Consider the following 20,173-nt stretch of genomic DNA (forward strand, 5'->3'; position numbering starts at 1 on the left):
TTGTATAACTAAAAGATGGTTGGAACAATCGTCTTGACTCTTGTCAACCTCATTCGTTGCTTATCTTAAAGTTAACAGTTGCAAACAAGATAATCTGAAGGCGCGATAAAATGAATTACTTGAATTAAATCCTGCTGCAATTATCAGCCCATAAAAACCATCCGAAAGTAAAATTTTCGATTTTCGTGGCATTATTTACAATCGTAGAACTGATAATGTTTCAATAAAATGCACCATAAATATTATGAGACCTTTAATGGTAAAAATAAAACCCCGATAATAACAAAAAACAAAGACAAACATTGTAGCGCCATGTGTTACGCATATGATAAATAAGATTCATATATCCCGAAGGAAGAATCTACGACACTAACTGGTTTTAGTAGTGATCAAGTAATCCAGAATGCATTGCTGCTTCATTATAGTGAGCGTGTTAATAACCTCGGCGAGTGCAGCTCCTGAAAAGATCAATCTAGAGACGTTGAATAATTACAGCGAATTTCTAAATTTCGGAGAAAAGAAATTAAAACTAAAAAAGGAGTCTTTGGAAAATTCCATTATCAAGTCGAAAGTAGACGTACTTGGAGAGCTGTTTAAGAAAAATATTGACAGTTTCAAAAACTTTGGGAAGCTAGAAGTGATCTTTCTTATTGACGGGTCGTCCAGTGTCGGCGAAAGCAACTTCAGAAGCGAACTCAAATTCGTCAAAAAGCTACTGAGTGACGTGACTATTGACTACAACCACACAAGAGTCGCAATTGTCACATTTAGCTCCTCGGCGGTAAGTCTCATTGTTTTTCTGGTTCTTGAAAATCGTTGGTTCGACTCCAATCGATTTTTAGGTCATCAACATTGATGAAATCAGCGAACCACGAAAAGAAAACAACAAATGTTTTCTCCTAAATAAACTCCTCAACAAAATTGACTATTCGGGAGGAGGAACGTTCACTCTCGGCGCTTTTGAAGTTGCAAAAGTAAGTTCAAATTTTTTTGAGAGCATCGCGTGACGCCTCGTTTCAGGAAATATTTCAACGTAGTCGCAACAACTCGAAAAAAGTGTTATTTCTTATAACTGACGGTTTCTCCAATGGGGGCGATCCCATTCCTCTCGCAAATGAATTAAAAAAGAAACAAGTCACTATTTTTACCATCGGAATTCAAAATGGCAACTACAAAGAGCTTTACGAACTGGCGTCTTCTCCGGGAGAGTTCTACAGTTACCTTTTGGACAGTTTTCAAGAATTTGAAAACCTAGCTAGAAGAGCTTTACATGTGGGCTAGTATCTACAGAAGATTTTCCAAAAACTCTTTCTAACACCCCTTCAATTTCCAGATCTTAAAAGTGGAGATTACATTCCTCTAGGTATCAACAGCCCTTGTGCTGGGCTGTGTGAAGATGGCGACTGCTGCGACAAAAATGCGCTGTGCACCTGTGGTACCACCACAGGACACTACTCTTGTATCTGTCAACCAGGTTACTACGGATCAGGATTTCGAAACTCTTGTCTACGTAAGTAACTCTCGCCAACTGTCGCATTTCCACTAAAATATTTTAGCTTGTCCTGCTGGATCTTACTCGGAGGGTCCAAATTTATGCCTCCCTTGTCCTGATATGCACCACACCACCAAACCTCCAGCGCACAGCATTGAAAGTTGTACTTGCAAAACTGGATACCAACCAACAGAGGACAACCGGTGCAAAAGTAACAATAATTGTAACACAACGTAACCTAGTACTATTTTAATTATAACGTAGTTTTAAAATGTCCTAAAATGTCTACTCCCGAAAATGGTTATATCGTTAAGAAGAGGGATTGTGGTAACGTTCTTAACAGCGCCTGTGGGATCAGATGCGAAGTGGGTTATACTCTAGTTGGAAGCAGCATTAGGCTATGCCAAAAAAATGCTTCGTGGAGCGGCGATAAACCATCGTGCCAAGGTTATCTAGTGTCACAATCAAAAGTAAATCATGTGCAATATTGATTTCCAGTGAAAACATGCACCAAACTAATACCTCCGGCTTATGGGTCAATGATATGTTCTCATAGTGATCTTGGTATTACGTATAACGACACAGAACAAAACCTCCCAGTCGATACAGTGTGCACATTTAAATGCCAAGACGGCAAAACCTTGATAGGTTCAAGTCAACGAACTTGCTTACCTCTAGCACGATGGGACGGTTTGAAAACCTCGTGCAAACGTAAGTGCCAATGACCTCTCAGTACGAACGTTCTCTAATTATCTTTTAGAGATTAAGTGTCCAAAACTGCCACCGGTAGCGAATGGCAAAATCGAACCCGAGTCTTGTACCATAGGAAAACAATCATACGGAAAAAGCTGTAAAATTATCTGTGACCCCGGATTCGAATTAGAAGGACCGGAAACAAAAACCTGCACTAGCAATCACGGACTGTGGGACAGCAAATTTGAAAGTACCATCTGCAAAGACGTGGTACGACCCAACATAACTTGCCCAAAAAATATCACTGCCAACACTCAACCTGGAAAAAAATTTGGAAAAGTTTTCTGGAATCATCCCCAAGTTGTGGACAACTCAGACTTAGAAGTTTCTGTCTGGATGAAACCCAGCATCAAGAACATCGGAGGGTTCAAATTTCAGATAGGAACAACTCAAGTCACTTATTTTGCACAAGACGCGTTCCATAACAGAGCTAAATGCATTTTCTTTGTTACGATCAAAGGTTTGTGTTGAAGCAGCGACGGGGAAATATTTTAAGCGTGAACACTTTTAGACGACGAACCTCCAGTGTTTGACGACTGTGTCAATCCACCCATTTACTTGACCAACGATAAAGGAGCGGATAATATTACTTGGGATGAACCAAACGTTTTCGACAATTCACAAAATATTACAGTAAAAATAATTACAATTGTTACAATTTTTGTTTTATATGGTTAAATACTTCTAGGTGAAGCGGAGTCACGATTTTGGTTTTTTTCCTATTGGAACTACAACAGTTACGTATACTGCAACTGATGGCTCACAAAATCAAGATTTTTGCTTTATTAATATCACAGTTGAAGGTATACATATGAAGTGAAAGACAGAAAGTGGAGTTTTTATTTGTTTTGTGTAGCTGCCCATTGCGAAGCACTGTTGGATCCAATCTACGGTCACAGCGAATGTTCCCCTCACAATGACGGCATGCAGTGCGTTATTACTTGTCAGGAGGGTTATGCAGTACCACTGGCGCAACCTCAGGAGTCTTTGGAGGATAGCACTACTGTCAGTTTCATGTGTCACGATTCAGAATCAATCTGGTACAACCAAGAAGGTTTGATGTTTCCGGAATGTTCTGGTAAATAATGCGTGGTTAAGACGAGAACAGTACTAATAACGGAAGTTTCAGTCACAGAGATACCAAATGAGATTGAACAAAACGGTACCATCGAGGTGATTTCGTCGGAGATAGAGAACTGCAACAACACGGAAAAACTGGATGACGTAAGAATTGAAATTTGCAGGACTATTAAATTTGTTGAGAATGAGTTTTTAGCTTGAAAATGACATCAAAATAACTCTGCAAGAAATTTCATGTGAGGAAAATTGCACTGTCAACACTGATGCAACTTGTACGGAAGATCCAGATGAAGAAATATCAAACCTCATCAAAAGAGACGTCGCATTCGAGGAAGTCCCGCACAGCAATACGAGTCGAAGGCGAGCAAAAAAGAGACGCATCAACGTCAAGTTTCAAGTTAAGGGGAAATACGTCAACCACACTCAAGAAACTGAAAGTGTCAGTCTCGGTGCCCACAATATTTCGATACATTATGACAAACCTAGGTTTATTTGTCCGGTGGGGTTTGTCCCGAGGAAAAACAGATGCGGTAAAAAATTGTACCAGTGTTTCCAAAGTTGACTTTGTGTTTTAGTACAATGTCCGAAAGGTACTTTCCATAACGCGACGAGAAACAGATGCGTGAGTTGTCCGTTTGGTTCTTATAACGATCATTTGGGACAAACTAAGTGTCAGTCGTGCCCACAACATCACTCGACTAGGAAGGTTCATTCCAAAAAGGTGGAGGACTGCAAAGGTTTTCTTCAGGCGGTGGAAACGCTGCTGGTATTTAATTTGTTTGAATTTCAGAGGAGTGTCCTCCTGGTACGCACGCAAGAAAAAGAAGTCTGAGACAGACTAGACGAAATCACAATGTTACTGTGGAAAGAGCAACCTTGAGACCACATTGTCGTTTCTGCCGCGTGGGCTACTTCCAGCACGAATATGGACAACTGAAGTGTCTACCTTGCCCGAAGGGTTACACCACAACGTCTCCCCGTTCTACTAGTGCCACTCAGTGCATACCAACAGCAGAAGAGATTTGTGCAAAAGTTCCCAACATATGTAACACAGGGAAATGTGTGCCAATCAATGATTTTCAGTACACTTGCGACTGTCCCGACAACTACATAGGTTTGTACATTTGTTGTACAAGATCAATGCATTGAACATCATTTTAAGGGTCTCATTGCGAGAAAAAAGTGGGAAAATGCTATTCCAACCCGTGTCTGAACCAAGGAGTTTGCAAAGAAACTGGCACCAACTTTGTATGTGTGTGTCCACGAGGATACTCCGGAGCGTTGTGTCAAGACGCCCAAGACTTTTGCCTCTTGATTTGTCTCAACAACGGAACGTGCCACCACACCGACAACGAGTATTTCTGCTGGTGCCCTCCGGGATTCGGCGGCGACACTTGCGAAATAAAGCTGAACTACTGCAGTAACAACCTTTGTGAAAACAACGCGACTTGTGTTAGCGAGCTGAGCGGCTTTCGGTGCGAATGTTCGCGAGGTTTCGTAGGGAAACGCTGCAACATATTACCTTGCGACTATAAACCTTGCAACGGCAACAACATCTGTATAAATACAATGGACCAGCGCGCCACAAAAAATAGCTACAAGTAGGTCACATTTTTTTGAGGACTTTCTACACAGTTATCAATTTCAGATGCGTCTGTCCGGAAGGTTATACGGGACGGTACTGCGATGAAGAAATCGACCATTGCATCAGTTCGCCTTGTCAAAATGGAGGTTCTTGTTCGAGTACCAGCTCCTCCTATCTGTGTACTTGTCCTAGATTCTATCACGGAAAAACGTGCGAATCTAAGCGCAGATCTGATTACGTTTTACACTTCCAGAAGTTTTCGACGACTGATTACATCAAACTGAACGGCTTTGACAGAAATCTTTCACAAATTTCGGCGTGTTTATGGATGCAAACCAAAGATAATTTCAATTATGGAACTCTGCTTTCTTATGCAACCAAAAATTATGATAATGCGTTCACGTTAACTGATTATACTGGGTAGTTCTTGACACAATTTGCCGATCAATTTTAACATTACAATTTCAGATTAGTCTTGTATGTTAACAACCACTACGCCGTCACCGACGTCCTGTTGAACGACGGACTCTGGCATCACGTGTGCATCTCTTGGAGCAATTTCAAAGGACTCTATTCGTTATATGTCGACGGAAAGATTGTAAAAAGTGGATCAGGTTTAGCGACCAACACAGAGATTCAAGGTAATGCACACCTACAATGTGAAAAGGACATCATGTGACCACCAATCTTATGTAACTTTACTGTAAATCGTAGCTCCGCCCATGCACTTTTCATTTTGATTATAACTTTAACATGTTTTGTAACTTCCAGGAAACGGAAATATGGTAATTGGACAAGAACAAGACATTTTGGGCGGACGCTTTAGCCAATCAGAGACCTACATAGGAAGAATGGCTCACATTGACGTGTGGTCAAAAGAATTATCATCAGATGAAATTTTTTCACACATGAACGACTGCCGAGAAACTATTTTTGGCGATCTTTACGGATGGCCTATTATACAAAATCACGTAGAGGGAAACATCCAGATTGAAAATTCTTCTTTCTGCAGAAAATGTAAAGATCCCACGACTTTATACAACGGAATAATAAACATTGTGGATAATGTGGCATACTATGATTGTTACAAAGGCTTCTATTTGAGCAGTATTACGTATAAATCGGGGAGAAAATGTACTAAAGCGGCGAAGTGGGAAGGACTGTACGAACCCTACTGTAAAAGTACTACTGCTACAACTTATGCGTCGAGACATTTTGTAAAAAACTGTTTTCAGAGGTTTATTGTGGCTACCCTGGTTATGTGAGAAATGGTTATACGATTGGTAGCAACTACTACTTCCAAGGGAGGATCACTTACCGATGTTACGACGGTTACAACCTGACCGGTAACAGTACTACCAAGTGTAATGAAAATGGAACTTGGTATCCACAAAAGCCACACTGTGCAGGTCTACAATGCACAGCTTTCAAAAGGCCAGAAAACAGCAATTTAACAATTTTAGCTGAACACAGTTACGAAGACTTCATTGAGAATCAATCGATTTTTGATATCGGAACTCAAGTAGAAATCGTGTGCGACTTGAAAGCCACTCTGGTTGGAGAAAATGTTATAACGTGCCAAGAGAATGGTAAATAATGCAGTATCTCTAAGTATAGAACTAACCGAGCTTGTAGGTACTTGGGATTTTGAACCACCGCAATGTATTTTGGAAAAAGCTGAACCAACTACTACCAAGTCAAAAATTAGCTGCGACATTAATAAAGTTCCAGTTGCACCAGATAATGGAATAATCGTATTAGAAACGTTATACGCTGTCGGGAATGGATCTGGAGATGTAGTAGAATATAAATGCAAGACTGGTTACAAGCTTTCCGGCGAAAACACTACCACTTGTATTATTGATGGGTACTGGACGGAACCAAATATAACTTGTAATCGTACGTTTACACCAACATATTTATTTTTTTATTATTACATTTAAATGTCGTAGCAATAATGTGTTCACCACCAAAGTTCAAAAATATGGTCGTCAAAGGCGAAGCTAAAAACAACGATAAATACTACTTTGGTAACACAATTAAGTTTGACTGTATAGAGGGGTATAAAGTGTTTGGAGATGGCACAACTCGTTGTTTAGCCAATGGAAGGTGGAGCCGAATGCGAGCCAAATGTTCAAGTAGGTTAACAGACTTAAGTCACATTCTATTGCTTAAATGGATATGGGAGCATCAAAGTGAAAAGACAAGCCGAGAAACATAGACGGCACAAAAATAATCTTTACATTTTCTAGAAAAATCGTGCCGTAAGCCGTCTGTGAAAGAAGCGACAATTATTGAAGGAAATTCGTACCTGTTTGAAGATCAAGTTACTCTAATTTGTCCCAGTAAAAAGCAGTATATTTTAATATGTAACAGTTTCGGCATGTGGGTAGGAGATAAGGATAACAGTTGCTAATGTGAACCAAAATTTATTACGATAAATTTTTGATTGTTGCGTACGTCAAATAATTACCTGAGATTTCTTCAAAGATGTGTAACAAAAATAAAAAATTTTTTACGAATCATGAGCAGTTTTTTCCCATTTGCGCACTTCGTCGACGATTTTGCTTATATAATTATCACAGACGCGGCAACAGCCGCCGATATACTTAACTCCCAAATTTAACCAAGAAGGAATGTACTCCTCCAGTTTCTCACAATTATTGTCCCAACTAAAAAGTCATTCTAAATGTTGTGTCTGTCACAGTTTACTACTTGTCACCCCAAATCTGGATCATATTTTTCCCCGCTGTTAGCATACACTATCAAGGGAATGTCATTTATCCCTCTTAAAAGAGATTCCACAGCATGTGGTGCTATGCAATTCACTCCCACAGCAATTATTTGATTTGGATTTAATTTATAACAAAAAATTGCAGATTCTTGAAAATTATCTCCATAAACTGTTGATTTACCGTCAGTCTGTAAGTAATTTGCCAGAGACTTAGGTTTACACCGGAGAAAGTGATCGACTTTATACCTGACAACTAAATGAAAGCCAAGCTTTAATGTTTGGAAACTCTTTGATAATTTCAACTATTATCTCAGCTTCTTTTTTACTAGGAATTGTTTCAATAGCAAGTAAGTCAACACCAGCTTCAACTAAAGCTGCTATTTTTGACTTATGATAATTTTTCAATACTTCACTTGGGGTTCTGTCAGTGTAGTAACCATTATATTCTGAACCATCATGAAGGTATGCACCATATGGTCCCACAGAACCAGCAATTAAAGGCCTTGTGTCACCTACCCAACATCTTAATTGGATAACTACCTACGCTAAAAATAATTACATTTACCTTGCAGTATTCCCTCTTTGTGTGCTCTATCGATAGCTGTTTTTGCCAGAAGCACAGCTTTTTTAATAAGCTCATAACTTTCCTCTTTGGTACAATTTAGATATTTCATAAAACCAGGAATACTTGCTTGATAAGTATTTGTCTCAATTATATCACAACCAGCTTGAATTACAAAGAAAAAAAAAACTTTTTTATAAAAAATGCAAAAATGGGGTACCTTTTATGTAATCCATGTGAACTTGAATCACAGCCTCTGGTTCTTTGGCTAAGGATCTAGCACTCCACAATGGATCTCCTTCGAGGGGCTTTGACACATATTTACTTAACTGAAAGCCAAATGAGCCGTCCAATATAGTAATTTTCTTATTTTCTCCATTCGACATATTAACTGACATATAAAACACTTTCTGCCTTAAATTCAAGCCTTAGAAATTGCATAAATGCAGTCAAAAATAAAGGGCTAAAATCTCTTTAAAATTAAATGGTTAAAATCTTCCAAAACAGATACAAAAAGTATAAAGGTAACTCATTTTAAGGTTAAGGCTTGTTAAGGCGCAGAATCACAGGTGCAAGGTGCAATTGTTTGACAGTATGACAGTATTGTTATAGTTCTCCCAGAGCTGCAGCGGTTTTATGGCAGGGCAATAGTAATTATTACGCCTGTTGAGATGCCGATAAGCGACATAAACAGACCCCTGTCAATCATCATTTTCGTTCTATACCTGTCAGTTTACAGGATAGTACTTGGACGAATTTACGATTAGGGGTTGTACTTGCGGTTTAAACCTATTGTCGGTGTTGTTAACGTTTATACAATAGTACCCTGCCATAAAACCGCTGCAGCTCTGGGAGAACTATACAGTAGATTTACCCATGGGGTAAATACGTACTATCGCGGCCAAAATACTTTGGTCGTCACTTTTTGACACTTCAAATGTAAATCAAGTATTAATGTCAATATACATGACAATTTCAAATTATTCTTGTCAAAAATATGGCACCTTCAGTTTTTGATAAATATGGAATCGTCTTACTTGCTTCTGAAGGTTGTCTAAACCGCGACTATGTTGATCTTTTGCTTTTGAACCCTGCCTCTGCAGCTGGGATTTACCCCACCCGTATGACACTGATGGATTAAAATAATTTTGACAACAGTAAAAAATAAGGTTAAACATCCTAAAGCTTGCTTTACAATTGAATATCATTTATGTCACATTGACGACCAAAGTATTTTGGCCGCGATAGTACAAGGAGGTAAATAATATACTGTGGTATTGTCAGCATTGTCACCATTGTCACTATTATCATTGTCAGTCCAAGTAAATATGGACGGTATGAAATTATGAATAATTTAGGGCCGGTTTCACCGACGTGAGTTAAATTTAACTACAGATTAAAATATACGAAAACATTGTTATAACAATAGGTAAACTAAATGAACTAAAGTAACGAAGCATTTTAACGTACAGACTACAGACCACTTTAACTGGCGTTGGTGAAACTGGGCCTTAGGGAGTTATCGCCCTGTCCACGCCAAAATAACGCTAACGCTAAACTTAGGTAAAACCCGCTAAATTTTTTATCGTAAAGACCGATTTATACTTCCGTAACATTTACTATTCCGGACACGAAATCTTGGCCACAACTGACATTTAACTGACAAATATGTGTGAACTGGCCTTTATTGAATATAGCCCAACTTTTGACTCGATAATGCCATTTCCCTGCTTTTTTGATGTCACAAGAAAAACTTCAAAGTGATTTTTAATAACTATAATGATACTTATCGCTAGTTAATCGTATTTTTTTCAAATACAGGGTCTTTTTGAAGTTGAGGTGTTCCTTTTAACACGTAATAGTATGCGTTGTTCTAAAGAGTTTTAGCCAAAATCATCTTAGTAAAATGTGTACGGTAATGAAGATACAATAAATTACTTTTTTCGAAATCTTTGAAACCGGTCCTGCCCAAATTTTGCGCTGATTTGTTAGAAATTATTTTTTTTTAGAATTGACAAAAAAACAATCAAATGAGCATGGACGTTAATCAAAAATACTGCCAGAGTTGTCATCTAATTAGTCGGAATGGCTTTATTACATATTAGCAAAAATAATGACCTCACAGATATGTTGCTAAGGCTAATGTCTGGGCAATGTTATCAGTCACGTTATTAGAACGCAGCTGCGACATCCAGAGAGTAAAGTTGACTCAAGTTGCAAAAAGAAAAAACCAATTTGGAATTAGTCGTTTGAAATTACTTTAAAATTGTACTTATATGGGAAATATTCAATCCAAACTATGCTTTTCAGGTCCCTTTGTGCCTTTATTTGGTTCAAAAATATTGAAAAAATGCTGTTGCAAATGACAAGTGGTTTTTTGCAACTTGAGTCATTTATAAAGTTGACTCAAGTTGCAAAAAACCATTTTGCCTTTTCAACAGCACTTTTATGGCATTAGTCATTTGAAATTACTTTAAAACTGTACTTATATGGAAAATATTTAATTCAAACTATGATTTTCTGGTCCCTTTGTGCCGTTATTTGGTTCAAACATATTGAAAAAATGCTGTTGCAAATGACAAGTGGTTTTTTGCAACTTGAGTCAACTATAGGTACGCAGAGCGATTTCCGGAAAGATAGGTATAGTTTTCCCATTTATAATTTGGTTTTATGGCAGTGCAATCGTAATTATTAGGGGCTGGGGTCACAGAATAGAAACAATTGATTGATTCTATTCTGTGCTGGGGTTGTGGTTTTGGCAATAGACGTGAAGATATTGCCTGGTCAGACAACAGACCTTCTTTTACAGTCCTAGGATTTATGGCGGTAGTTGCCTATTGTCGGAGTATTTAACTCCCTGACAACAGGGCTGGCAGTAAAACCAAATTATAAATGGGAAGTTGGGAACACTATACCATCCTGGGAGATCCTGGGAGCGGAGAAATAAACAGGACCGGACTCAAAATTTTAGAAAACAATAAAAATATATAATCAATTATCTCCGTTAATACAAACATTTTACTAAGAAGATTTAGGCTAAATTCTTAAGAGTAATGTATAGTATTATCTATTCATTTTGATTGTGACCACTCCCTAGTAACTGTTCAGTTGCTAGGTTATTTATAGGGAATTTTAGATAACACTAAATCCAGTCGCAGTTGGCAACTCTCGGAGGCGCCATTTTGACAGAAACGTCACGCTCACAGAAGACAGAATGGAGCACGACTTGCGCAAACGTTTTTCGACGTACACTGTGCGCATATCTATAAAATTGAGTTTTGGTACAAAATTTTACAATTCAAAAAGAAAATGCCACGTCGTCTTCTCAAAGTTGGGACCAAACGGTTAATATTGACTTGTTTCGAGACATTTATTGAAGCCAACGGGAAAACAACTCACAAAGACGAACATCACCAATAAAGTTAACTCTATTTGTGCTTTTTTGTTGTACATTTTGGCTAGTAAGTGTTGTAGTTTGATACCTTCTGCCTTTTCATCCCCTGTAAATCATTTTTTTGAACTTTCTGTCTGGTTAGTTTTTATCTGAAAATATTTGTATTAATCAATGCTAATTGATTAGTAATCCCCAGGCATTTTTCGCGTTTGTCTTACTGCCAAATGACCATTTCCTTCGTTCTTCATTAATATCGAGAATTGCATGAGGTGATTTCGAAGTTTTTACGTTAAATAATCTGTACCTGGATATAACCTCACTTTTCAACAGACGTGATCACAGAATCAGACAGACGTTTTTAGTTTCTCCTACTTCAAAGATTGATTTCCGTTATTAACATTGATAAATACATTAAAATCATAGCTTTACTACCGTGGTCAAGTTTTGACAATTCTGACATTTTCACATCATGTTACACCACACAAATATTTAGTGTAAAACGTATGCAGCACACAGCTAAACAGCGCCTACTATGTTTTTCGTTGTGGTCAGAATCAAAGTGAATAGATATTACCTCGTGTTACAAGGAACGCCTCAACTTCGAAAACAGCCTGTATAATTATAATCTGACAGTGTCAAATTTTTTGACAAATTCAAAACGCCCGTTTTGAATGTTCAATATTAGAAAAAATAAAACACTCATTGCTTTCGTTGCAATACAAAAAAACAAAATTCCCTAACAGTAATGTATATTGAAAATGGATGGACTGTAACGGTGTATTTCCCCCCAGTTTGAGAGGCCGAAAAAATACTTGTCAATTCGTTGTACGGAAAAAATTACAACGTTTAAAATGTGTCATTAGTTGCAGTTATATCGATTCGATTTACTGGTGCCTGCGAAAACTTGATTCAACGTCATCACCGTCGGAGAAAATTCTCCCACAGACATGTGCCCATTCAGATAACCAATTGCTAATTGTGCTAGGAAAAATTCCAGTAACCATTTTCTCAGACAGAATCAAATAAAACCGCCACTCACTCAATCAGTCAGGATTTCGTCCTAGTCCTAGTAAATTCAAAAAAGTTCTAATTGTATAATGGAAAATCTGTTTAATATATTGCATAACTAGCGAAGCATGAATTGACAGCTGTCAAAAATCTTTACATAACAAGGTAGTTTAACTTTCCCAAGTAATTTAGCCAATATGGCATGTTTAATTAGGGTTGGACTGTCCCGTTTAACAAATGCAAATAGCGTTAAAAGTTTGCTATTTGCAAAAACTGAAATTAATTTTCTACGACCCATCAGTAGTAAATTGTTGAGAGACCAAGATGTTGATGCACCAAAAAAACCAGCGCCGTGGAATTATAAAGAAAAACCTTACAATATTCTCAATTATTGGACAGACAGAACCACGTCGAGACTGGATGAAAACTCGAAGGCAAAAAAATGCACAGCGTTTTGTTAAAATACACTTTCATTAAAATTTGTAGGTTATAGTGGTTGAAGGACCAGTTGCTGCAGGGAAAACAAAGTTTGCAAAACAACTTGCTGAAGAATTAGACATGCTATATTTCCCAGAAGCAAACCTTGATATGATCTACATCAACCATTATGGATATGATTTAAGACAACTTGATGACCAACTACCTGAATCTTGTCGGAGTTTTGACATTAAGAATTTTTTGTTGACACCTAAACATATTAACACTGCATCATTTCAGAACCGACAATATTATGTCAAGTAATAAACTGCAACATTAAGTATTCACATATTACATTTATTGTTTTAAGGTATTCACAATATATTGATGCTTTAGCTCACTTGCTGAGTACTGGACAAGGAGTTGTTCTTGACAGGTGTTGTTACTCAGACTTTGTTTTCAATGAAGCAATGTGCAGTCAAGGCTATATATCAAAGGAAGGTAACAGTAGCAGTAATTGTTTTGTCACACTTGTAAAACAATTATTTCAGCATATAAAGCTTATTATGAATTTCGTGACAACACCATTTCTGAACTGTTGAGACCACATTTGGTGATCTATTTGGATGTTCCTGTTGATAAAGTTTTGGAAAAAATAAAAGAGCGTAATCTTGCATGTGAGAGAAATTCACCAGTTCTTACACCACAATATTTATCTGTAATGGAAAAAGCATACAAACAGAAATATTTGAAAGAGATCAGCAAACATGCAGAACTTTTAATCTATGATTGGTCTGATGGTGGAGAAGTTGAGATTGTTGTAGAAGATGTTGAAAGAATAGATTTTGATAGATTTGATAGTCAAGATCTTAAAATGAAGGATTGGGTGCAACACTACGAAGAAGACTGGGGTGCTCTTCGAAATCTGTATATTTTTAGTTACATATCTAATCTATACTCTAATTACAATTAATTTGTAGATATTCAGATCACAAAAATCACTTGCTAACTTACTTCAACGTCCCTTTGTATCATGTCCCAGAGTTGACAATAGATGCAGAAGATGCAAAAATTTATCATGATACAATGAACAATGTTAGTTGACAAATAGATTGTTAATCACTTATATTGATTGTTCTGTTTCAGGCGCCAGGTCAAGTTTATGAAGTTGGATTTAATGCTCCACTAGGAGATAAGGGCGTCTTGTTTAAAGTGCGTGATCCCCATCGCCACACACTGCCATTAAGAGAAAGAAACTTGCAGTAAAAAATAATCTTGAAAGTATTTATAATTGTAAATGAAATAAAGAGTATCAGTCGGAATGAGTATCTTTAAGAAGTAATCGCCAGTAACAAATATTTTACATACTTCCCTGATGATATAATAAACCAGAACGATTTTTGAATAGTTACTTTCATATGAGTAGCGCTGTCAGATCACTTTTCTGGTATGAGGCGGAAATTTGAATCAAGAGGCGTCAGCCAAGTGTTGCAAAACAGGCCGAATACCTGAAAACTGACAGCGCACGAATATTGAATAACATTTTTCGTGTTCGTTTGGGCAGTCTTAAAAAAAGTTTTTTAAGACGTTGGTTGCATACGTAGATGAACATTAAAAATTACGAAAGAAATATTTTAAAATACACTGCGTTTTTTATTTCGCTTCATACAACGTAAAATGGCTATGTTCAGTTCTAAAATGGACAAGTCAATTCATTACGAACCCCTAATTTCCCGACTCGGCACCCCCCATGAAATAGGCAACCAAACTTACAGATTCATGAAATGTTCAGTAAAATAAAAAACTCACGGTAGATATTTAATCAAATAAAACACATTTGTGTTTACTTTAATTACCAAACGATACACCTCTACTTAACATAAAAGATTTCCATTACATTTTCAAATGATCATGACATCGCTCAAGGGTGGAAAAATCATAAATCGCATTTTGAGATAAATGCGTTTGAAGTTTTCGTTTGTAAGGACGCATAACAGAGAGTAGCAACTTCTTCTGCTATTTACCAATCCGATATTAAAACCCGACATATGACGGTATTAGCGTTGGAAAAAAAATGTCATGCTGGAACATGTAGTAACTCCAAAACGACCTTTTTTGAGTTGTGTCACTCTTGCAGCCCAAGAGTGATATAATCTACACTATCCAACTTATGTAATCTTACTAAAGAATTAAACAATTTTTAATTTTAAATTTGATGTGGGTGCAATTGTGTGAAGAGAAATAATTACTAATAATTAAATCATGATGAACATTTATTTTTATAGTCTCATCTTATTTTTACGCTCGAATTAATTAAGACATATTTCTTTCCCCTCTTAGTTAATTGAAAATAGATCTGGCACTGTTACAAAAGCAATTGTCTTTAATTACTTGCGCTGTAAATCAGAGACAAGTTCTTATTACACAATGATTACAAAATTATCAAATTTTCGTCTTTTATTGAATCCGAAGGTAATATTATCCATCTCCCAATCGTTTATTTTATTTTGTTTATTCCAGTGGGGACACAATGCCATCAAAAGAATGAATTCCGGAGGATTACCCGAGAAGTTACGAAGAAACTATGAGAGATTTCAAATGAAAGATGGAACACCGGTGTATCTCAAGGGTGGAGTTGGCGATCGTATTCTTTTCGGCTTGACTCTCATAGTAGTGGCAGTTGGAGTTGTAGAATCTTACTACTCCATCATATGTCTGGATAAAAAGAAAAAATAAAGAACCATTGTAAATATGTAGTAAATTTTTGTGTATTGTAAGTTATGATTTTGCGATTTATTCTTCCCCCTTTTAAACAACTCCTTGGTTATATCGATTATACGGCCACAGATGGCGTGACTTCGCTGTTGTATTGTTATGGTAAATATCCCCATTTGAATTATTTTCAAAGAAGAAATTTAAGGAAAAGTGTTTGATAAGCTTCTTTTAAAACAGTGCAATAGAAAATTTATGGGTGGTTTATTTGTAATTGTCAGTGATCATGGCCGCGCCCCCTGAATCCGTCGCTTCAGGAAATACCGAAGAAGATTGGCAAATATTTGAAGTACTTTGCAAAGACCACGCCGTGAGTACTGCGTAATTAACACATCACAAAATATTTCTACCAACTTACATAAAGAGTTCTACTGTAATTGTTAATAGCGAAGAGACATCTATCTGTCTAGGAGCTGATCATTTAGTACAAAGAGATTTATAAATACAGTGGGAATCAACAATTGTAATTGTTTACAAACTAATTTTTCCACTTGTGATGCGTTAAAACAGAAATTGAATTTACTGCGTCATTACTTGAGTTAATGTAGCGTACCTACTCGCAATTGCACCATTGATTTATTTTTCACTTAGACTTCTTGCGTGCAGTCGTCGAGCAAACAGAGTGCTATTTTTATTCGGAGGAAACATTTCAACTAATCAAAATTAAATTTGTTTGAAACGATTTGAAATAGGATCACTCGTTAGGTGGTACCAAAATAATAATACTTCCTATTCCTGTCGCTATCGATCTCATATAAAAATAATATTGTCTATTTTGGGTCAATTTTCTTAATGCACCTGCTGCCAGTGGCAACTCCCTTGTCCTGTTCGCTTCTTCCAACGTCATTTCCTCCTTCTTCCAACACGTGAAGAATCTTCAACTCGAATCGAAACGTTCGCTTTTGATTTCTTTTGCAAGAACAAGAGAATTTTAATATTTAGATTGATTTATGAATGCATGGAGCTTTCGTCCTTCGTGCGCAGCCTGTCCCTGTTTACTAAATTGATCATCAAACTGCGGTATCTATAGGTTGTTATGCGTTACTATCACGGAATTTGGTTGCACGCTTTCAGTATATTTTGAACAGCGCCGACATGGCGTAGGTGGGTACCTCCTCCAATCCAAAATTAGGTGAACTCATTACCTACTTCAAAAATGATGTCTTTGGCAGATGGAAGACCCTGAAGTAGATGTCACGACGACTTTGCGCAGTGAACTCGCCGCCCTTCAATACAAGAGAGATCGCTTGACTTCAGAGCTCGCGGAGATGAAAAGTCAGATGAGGACTCGCGACCAGAGATGTTTAGATTTGCAAGTCGAAGCCGACCAATTGCGAGAACAAGCGGCGAGACAGAATGCCATCATAGCGTCGTTGAAGAAGCGCATTCACGAATTAGAAGAAAGAGAAAGAAATTTGTTCGCGTCTCAGGGACGCAGCGAAATCGCGATACAGACCTTGCAACGAGACAACAGATATCACGAGGATAAAGCGAAAGAATTGGAGAAAAAAGTCAGGAGTTTAGAATTGGACTTGAACGCTGAGGAGCAAAAAAAGGAGTCGGCTAGATTGCAGTTACAGGATTTGGTTCGTCGACTTTCCGTTGCGTTAGGTTTAGATTTGGCTGAAAGTGCTCATTTAACACCGGAGTCAGTTGTCCATAAAGCTTCGGAGTTGGTTCAGGTATTTTGATATACTTTGTTGCACTCTAATGATACTTTTCGAGGATTTTAGGAAACTTCACGGTTAAGAAGTCGAGCGAATAATATTCACGATAATTTGGCAACAACAGAATTAGATTTACGGACTTGTAGAGAGAACTTAGACAGGACCATAGCGGATAAAGAATGCGTGCAAAGACAATCGGCAGCACAAGTTTTGGAGATAGATCGTTTGAGACAAGAGAAGGAGTCGCTAGAAATGCAACACAGAGTGATGGAAAGAGATTTGAACGAGTTGAAGGAGAAATTGTCGTTTTCAAATCGAAGTTTGGGTTCAGCTAGTGGTAACATAGCACAGCAAGAGGGCACGATTTGTCAGTTGAGAGGTAACGTTCACTTTGGTGTAGTTTGGGCAGAGATTAAAAAAAATTGCAGATGAATTGAAAATCAGAGAGGAGAAAATTCAGAGATTACAGAGTGAAAACAGACACACCCTCGAATCTCTGGCTATCCTGTTGAGCACGCCGTCCCGCTTCGTCGAGTCCTTGGAGGCGACAATTAAAGACAGAATTCGAGATATTCTGAATGACAACAAAGAAAAAGAAGCGGTAAAAACCGGGCCGGCTTTTAAAATCCGTCTCATTTAAATTTTGCAGCAAATCGACAATCTGAAGGACAAATTAAACCACGAGAACCAACAATTAGCGCGCCAAATCTCGCTTTACGATCAAGCGAACTCAAGGATTCGCGTCCTGGAAGATGAAAAGAATCATTTGGAAGCGAGGTTGCACAAAGCGGATGCTGAAATCAGTACATGCGAGCTTTCCAGGGACGGTCTGAAACGAGATAAAACCACAGTGAGTCGTAAAATAGGAACGAGGAATTATTTTACGTTTGACGTTTCCAGTTTATGAACTTTTTGGATCGATTGGGACGAGCTTTGAACATGGACGATATTTCGCACGACATCGGAGTGGATCTTCACACGGAATCGCTCCTGCTCCGAGCGGAACAACTGTCAAGGCTGGAAAGCGATAAACTCGTGGACAAGGTAATTAAAAATGTGGGGTCGGAATTAATGAAATAATTCGTTTTGTGTGGTAGCTGCTTTGCTGTGGATACGGGACTTTGCCCCGGCTACGTCGTGAACGAACTTGTCATGACATACCGTTACGCGAAGTAAGACCCTTGTAGAGCACAATTCACTGATTCTTCAAATAGATTTGCAAAGCGCGCCACTCTTAGCTTTACACAATAACAAATCAATCTCGATCAGATCGTGACATCTCGTTCTTTCCCCAGACAGCTCTAGTGTATCAGTTGCAACGAAGAGTGAGGACGCTGAGGGAGCAGGTCCAGAGAAAGGACCTTCACCTCGACCTGTTGCGGCGAAAATTAGCCTTACAAGAGGACAACATGAAGACAAAATGCCTTCTCCAAAACGAGCGAGATGAGGCCAATATGCGCGTCAAAAAGTTGGTGAAACAAGTAGATCGCCTCCAGTTACAGCTCTCAGATGGCAAATCCCAGATAAGAGATTTAAATTCGCAACTGGCCGAAGCTGCCGACTACAAGGTTCAAACAATCGTCAAACCGTCCATCGTGTTATTTTTTCTTTTGCAGATTACGGCTCTTGAACGCGGCCGGAAAATCGAGGAGTTGCAGAAGCGTCTTATCGAATCGGAAACTCTCCGCACCAAATACAATAGAAAAGTAACTTTGCTCAAAGACCAAGTTAGACAAACCGGCCAAACTATCGAACAGGAACGCAACATTAGCGAGCACTCCGTCCAACTCCTCCGGGATGAGTTGGCTCGCGTCAAAGACAATTTATCGGAACTACAACGCAGAGACGCACAACTTCAGAGTTTCAAGGGTTCCATCGCTAAAATACTCGGCGTTGCACTGCCGATGCCCGATTACGAGTTGATTTCGCGCTTGCAGAAACTCGTAGATGCCCACCACGACTTCACGTTGGTTTCCAGGAGGTACGACGATCCGGTGTTGAGGCTGGCCACCAGGAGTCCGACCGCGGGGAGCAGGTGCACCAGGACTCCGGATCGGTCGAGATACGACGACTCTGGGTACACGGATGCCGTCGACATTGACGACATCATCTAGAGGCCTTTGCGACAATTAAATTAAGGTCAGTCACACATGTGCTTTCATTTTTACGCAATGTGTTCAAAAGGTCTTCACGTTTTATAAGGATAGCGTAATTATTGTCGACTAAGTGCAATACAATGTAGAATAAGAAATAAATTGTTACATAACGTAAACATTGTTCTTTTTTATAACTACACCACGGTTTTCGTCAATCTTCAGCGTACATCTGTGAGGGGCAACAACGCTCAATGTCGAAATATTGTAGCGTTACTAGATTTTTATTTAGGTGGATATCTTACGGTGAAGTCGTTACGGAACAGCGCATTAATTATATTTTACGCAGATAGGTTACGTCTTGCTGTGTGTCTTCTAGGAATACATTGGTTAAAAAATATGATTCATAGGAAAGTCAAATATTCGTGACACGATGAGAAATTTATTGTCTTCTTTATTTGTTTAGAAATTTTGAAAGTAGAGTAGTTTCGGTTTCTTTTACAATCTTTTGACATTTACTTACGCTCAGAATGGTCACTTGAACAAGAACAATTAAATTAGTTGCCCAGTTAGGCTGTTTTCTTGAGTAATTATAGTTTAAACTACGATTATAGCC

General features: G+C 38.1%; 4 protein-coding genes across 7 annotated transcripts; 3 read left to right on the plus strand and 1 right to left on the minus strand.

Moving 5' to 3' along the window:
- The first annotated feature begins 157 nt into the window (after positions 1-157).
- LOC138133995 (sushi, von Willebrand factor type A, EGF and pentraxin domain-containing protein 1-like) lies at positions 158-7,432 on the plus strand. Its single transcript, XM_069052043.1, has 23 exons — positions 158-781; positions 843-974; positions 1,021-1,276; positions 1,334-1,510; positions 1,557-1,703; positions 1,757-1,939; positions 1,991-2,203; positions 2,253-2,705; positions 2,757-2,878; positions 2,934-3,048; positions 3,102-3,323; positions 3,375-3,469; positions 3,522-3,855; positions 3,901-4,062; positions 4,116-4,439; positions 4,488-4,926; positions 4,974-5,330; positions 5,379-5,551; positions 5,682-6,092; positions 6,146-6,499; positions 6,546-6,809; positions 6,863-7,048; positions 7,163-7,432. The coding sequence occupies exons 1-23, from the start codon at positions 404-406 to the stop codon at positions 7,324-7,326; spliced, it is 5,661 nt and encodes a 1,886-aa protein (XP_068908144.1). The 5' UTR covers positions 158-403; the 3' UTR covers positions 7,327-7,432.
- LOC138133999 (uncharacterized) lies at positions 6,811-9,454 on the minus strand. 3 transcript variants are annotated; one of them, XM_069052049.1, is made up of 7 exons: positions 9,244-9,454; positions 8,427-8,535; positions 8,210-8,371; positions 7,891-8,156; positions 7,633-7,832; positions 7,384-7,582; positions 6,811-6,913 (listed from the first exon to the last, which is right to left on the minus strand). In XM_069052049.1, the coding sequence occupies exons 1-6, from the start codon at positions 9,412-9,414 to the stop codon at positions 7,426-7,428; spliced, it is 1,065 nt and encodes a 354-aa protein (XP_068908150.1). In that variant the 5' UTR covers positions 9,415-9,454; the 3' UTR covers positions 6,811-6,913; positions 7,384-7,425. The 3 variants fall into 3 exon arrangements, with proteins under 3 accessions (XP_068908150.1, XP_068908149.1, XP_068908147.1); XM_069052048.1 differs by having other exon boundaries at positions 6,811-7,322; XM_069052046.1 differs by lacking the exon at positions 6,811-6,913 and having other exon boundaries at positions 7,324-7,582; positions 9,244-9,453.
- A 3,196-nt stretch (positions 9,455-12,650) lies between these two features.
- On the plus strand, positions 12,651-14,347 carry ND-42 (NADH dehydrogenase (ubiquinone) subunit ND-42). Its single transcript, XM_069052045.1, has 6 exons — positions 12,651-13,042; positions 13,095-13,345; positions 13,396-13,526; positions 13,577-13,952; positions 14,006-14,120; positions 14,172-14,347. The coding sequence occupies exons 1-6, from the start codon at positions 12,806-12,808 to the stop codon at positions 14,289-14,291; spliced, it is 1,230 nt and encodes a 409-aa protein (XP_068908146.1). The 5' UTR covers positions 12,651-12,805; the 3' UTR covers positions 14,292-14,347.
- A 1,550-nt stretch (positions 14,348-15,897) lies between these two features.
- LOC138133756 (coiled-coil domain-containing protein 170) lies at positions 15,898-19,730 on the plus strand. Of its 2 annotated transcripts, XM_069051708.1 has the most exons (9): positions 15,898-16,107; positions 16,970-17,479; positions 17,531-17,843; positions 17,893-18,065; positions 18,114-18,314; positions 18,365-18,508; positions 18,562-18,636; positions 18,760-19,032; positions 19,081-19,730. In XM_069051708.1, the coding sequence occupies exons 1-9, from the start codon at positions 16,024-16,026 to the stop codon at positions 19,576-19,578; spliced, it is 2,271 nt and encodes a 756-aa protein (XP_068907809.1). In that variant the 5' UTR covers positions 15,898-16,023; the 3' UTR covers positions 19,579-19,730. The 2 variants fall into 2 exon arrangements, with proteins under 2 accessions (XP_068907809.1, XP_068907810.1); XM_069051709.1 differs by lacking the exon at positions 18,562-18,636 and having other exon boundaries at positions 15,900-16,107.
- Positions 19,731-20,173: the final 443 nt, after the last annotated feature.

The sequence above is a fragment of the Tenebrio molitor genome, chromosome 6 (assembly GCF_963966145.1).
Source record: "Tenebrio molitor chromosome 6, icTenMoli1.1, whole genome shotgun sequence".
In the NCBI taxonomy this organism is placed as follows: domain Eukaryota; kingdom Metazoa; phylum Arthropoda; class Insecta; order Coleoptera; family Tenebrionidae; genus Tenebrio; species Tenebrio molitor.

Excerpts from the sequence above, each read along its gene's own strand:
- LOC138133995 (XM_069052043.1), top strand. The coding sequence starts at position 404 with ATGCATTGCTGCTTCATTATAGTGAGCGTGTTAATAACCTCGGCGAGT. Across the intron at positions 782-842 it reads TCACATTTAGCTCCTCGGCG|GTCATCAACATTGATGAAAT; the intron begins GTAAGTCTCATT and ends ATCGATTTTTAG. Across the intron at positions 5,552-5,681 it reads GACCAACACAGAGATTCAAG|GAAACGGAAATATGGTAATT; the intron begins GTAATGCACACC and ends TGTAACTTCCAG.
- LOC138133756 (XM_069051708.1), top strand. The coding sequence starts at position 16,024 with ATGGCCGCGCCCCCTGAATCCGTCGCTTCAGGAAATACCGAAGAAGAT. Across the intron at positions 17,480-17,530 it reads AAGCTTCGGAGTTGGTTCAG|GAAACTTCACGGTTAAGAAG; the intron begins GTATTTTGATAT and ends CGAGGATTTTAG. Across the intron at positions 18,509-18,561 it reads GCGATAAACTCGTGGACAAG|CTGCTTTGCTGTGGATACGG; the intron begins GTAATTAAAAAT and ends TTTGTGTGGTAG.
- LOC138133999 (XM_069052049.1), bottom strand. The coding sequence starts at position 9,414 with ATGATATTCAATTGTAAAGCAAGCTTTAGGATGTTTAACCTTATTTTT. Across the intron at positions 7,833-7,890 it reads GGCTTTCATTTAGTTGTCAG|ACTGACGGTAAATCAACAGT; the intron begins GTATAAAGTCGA and ends AATTACTTACAG. Across the intron at positions 7,583-7,632 it reads AAATATGATCCAGATTTGGG|TTGGGACAATAATTGTGAGA; the intron begins GTGACAAGTAGT and ends ATGACTTTTTAG.
- ND-42 (XM_069052045.1), top strand. The coding sequence starts at position 12,806 with ATGGCATGTTTAATTAGGGTTGGACTGTCCCGTTTAACAAATGCAAAT. Across the intron at positions 13,527-13,576 it reads AGGCTATATATCAAAGGAAG|CATATAAAGCTTATTATGAA; the intron begins GTAACAGTAGCA and ends CAATTATTTCAG. Across the intron at positions 13,953-14,005 it reads TGGGGTGCTCTTCGAAATCT|ATATTCAGATCACAAAAATC; the intron begins GTATATTTTTAG and ends ATTAATTTGTAG.